This window comes from Apaloderma vittatum, unplaced genomic scaffold, assembly GCF_000703405.1.
Source record: "Apaloderma vittatum isolate BGI_N311 unplaced genomic scaffold, ASM70340v1 scaffold39571, whole genome shotgun sequence".
In the NCBI taxonomy this organism is placed as follows: domain Eukaryota; kingdom Metazoa; phylum Chordata; class Aves; order Trogoniformes; family Trogonidae; genus Apaloderma; species Apaloderma vittatum.
The window spans coordinates 476-1,975 of record NW_009701499.1 but is presented as its reverse complement, the minus strand read 5'-3'; the positions used below and the strand labels follow the sequence as shown (position 1 = coordinate 1,975).

General features: G+C 59.6%; 1 protein-coding gene across 1 annotated transcript in view; it reads right to left on the bottom strand.

The window, feature by feature from the left end:
• Positions 1-5: 5 nt before the first annotated feature.
• Positions 6-1,500, bottom strand: part of LOC104281245 (hyaluronidase-2-like) — a gene marked incomplete at both ends in the record, with an annotated part of 1,967 nt that continues 472 nt past the window's right edge. The window contains 3 exons of the mRNA XM_009879158.1: positions 6-251; positions 412-501; positions 1,134-1,500. Coding sequence (XP_009877460.1) covers positions 6-251; positions 412-501; positions 1,134-1,500 — 703 coding nt within the window. The remainder of the gene's footprint in view (positions 252-411; positions 502-1,133) is intronic.

The following is a 1,500-nucleotide window of genomic DNA, read 5'->3' as shown; positions in this document are numbered from 1 at the left end:
AGGATGTCAGCAGCAGACAGATGGCCCTCGGCCCAGAAGAGGGGGTGCTGCGGGTGGTCTCCATCCCGGCGCCGCAGTTGGAAGCTGGTGGAGTTGAGGTGGAGAAAGACATCAGCGGTGCTGTCCTGGCGCAGGCATCGGCCTCGGCCCTCACACAGTTTCATGCTGCAGAGCTGCGCTGCTGTTGTGACATTCACAATGTAGCGGCCCAGGTCACCCTCCAGGTAATTCTTCATGATCTGGCAAGACTCCTGGGGGAAGGGGGGCATGTTAGGGTGTCACAGGAAGAGAAGCATCCTGGATGGAGCGGACACCCCAGCCTCAACCCACTGGTCTCACTCTGGGGGCAGGTGACACCACCACCATCCTCAATCACCTACCTTCCCAGAAGCATGCCAACTCCAAACCTACCCGGTTTTTGGTGAAGTCTGCATCGCCCCAGAAAATGGCTCCAGCTGCACCCAGCGCCGCGCTCTCTCCGATGGTGGAGATCAGGTCCGGCTGTGGGAACAGAGCCCAGTTAGCGTTCACAGATGCCACAGAGCACTCACACCACAGCATGGTGCACCCCAAAGAGCCCATTGAGGGGGCTCCAGGACACAGGGAGGAGGAAACTGTCCCAGCTTCTTTGGAACAAGGCTCCCCACTGCTGCCGTCCTCCCCCAGGGGCTACACCAGCACAGCACAGCTCAGGGATCCCAGAGTCTCTGCTGCCAGGATCCACGAGTGCTGCAGCACCTTCCAGGCATGTCCCTGGTGATGGTGACCATTGGTGTCAGTCTTGCTGCCAGATACCTTGCCCATAACAGAGGCAGTATGGGCCACCCCATCATTCACCCACAGAACGGCTGCGCTGGGGAAGTCCGCACACTATGACATCACCCCTGGGAGGGAGGGAGGCAGAGCTGGGCATTCCTCCTGCTCCCCGAGGCTAGCCCCATACCAAAGGGTCCTGCACCCCACCCACATGGAGACAGCCAAACCAGCAGGTGCCAGCAGCACCATGAGGGTGGACACCAGCCTTCAGAGCCACCCTGCTCCAGGGGAGCAAGACAGAACACAGGCAGATGGACCATGCCAGAGCACAGACACCCAAGGCTTGGGACAAGGACATCCCAGAGGCACAGTCCTACCTGGCTGAGCACGTTTAGCCTGCGGATATAGGTGGGCCGAGTGTAGACAAAGACGGGAAGGGAATAGCCATCGTGGTGCTGCTGTGAGATGCGCATGGCTTCCATCACCCGTGCCCGCACGAATTTGCGGCTGTTGGGGGTGGAGGCCAGGAGTAGGTCGAGGTAGATGGAGGGGTAGAGGGCCATGCTTTCCCTCCAGAGCCACGCCAGCTGGTCATTGCGCGTCTTCTCCACATCTGGGCACTGCCCAGTGTAGCTTTCCTTGTTCTTGCTGTAGTCATGGTTATAGCAGTCAGGAAAGAGGTAGAACCCCCAGAGTTGCTTGGGTCGGAAGCTCTTGGCCACCTGCAGAGTGCTCACCATGAAC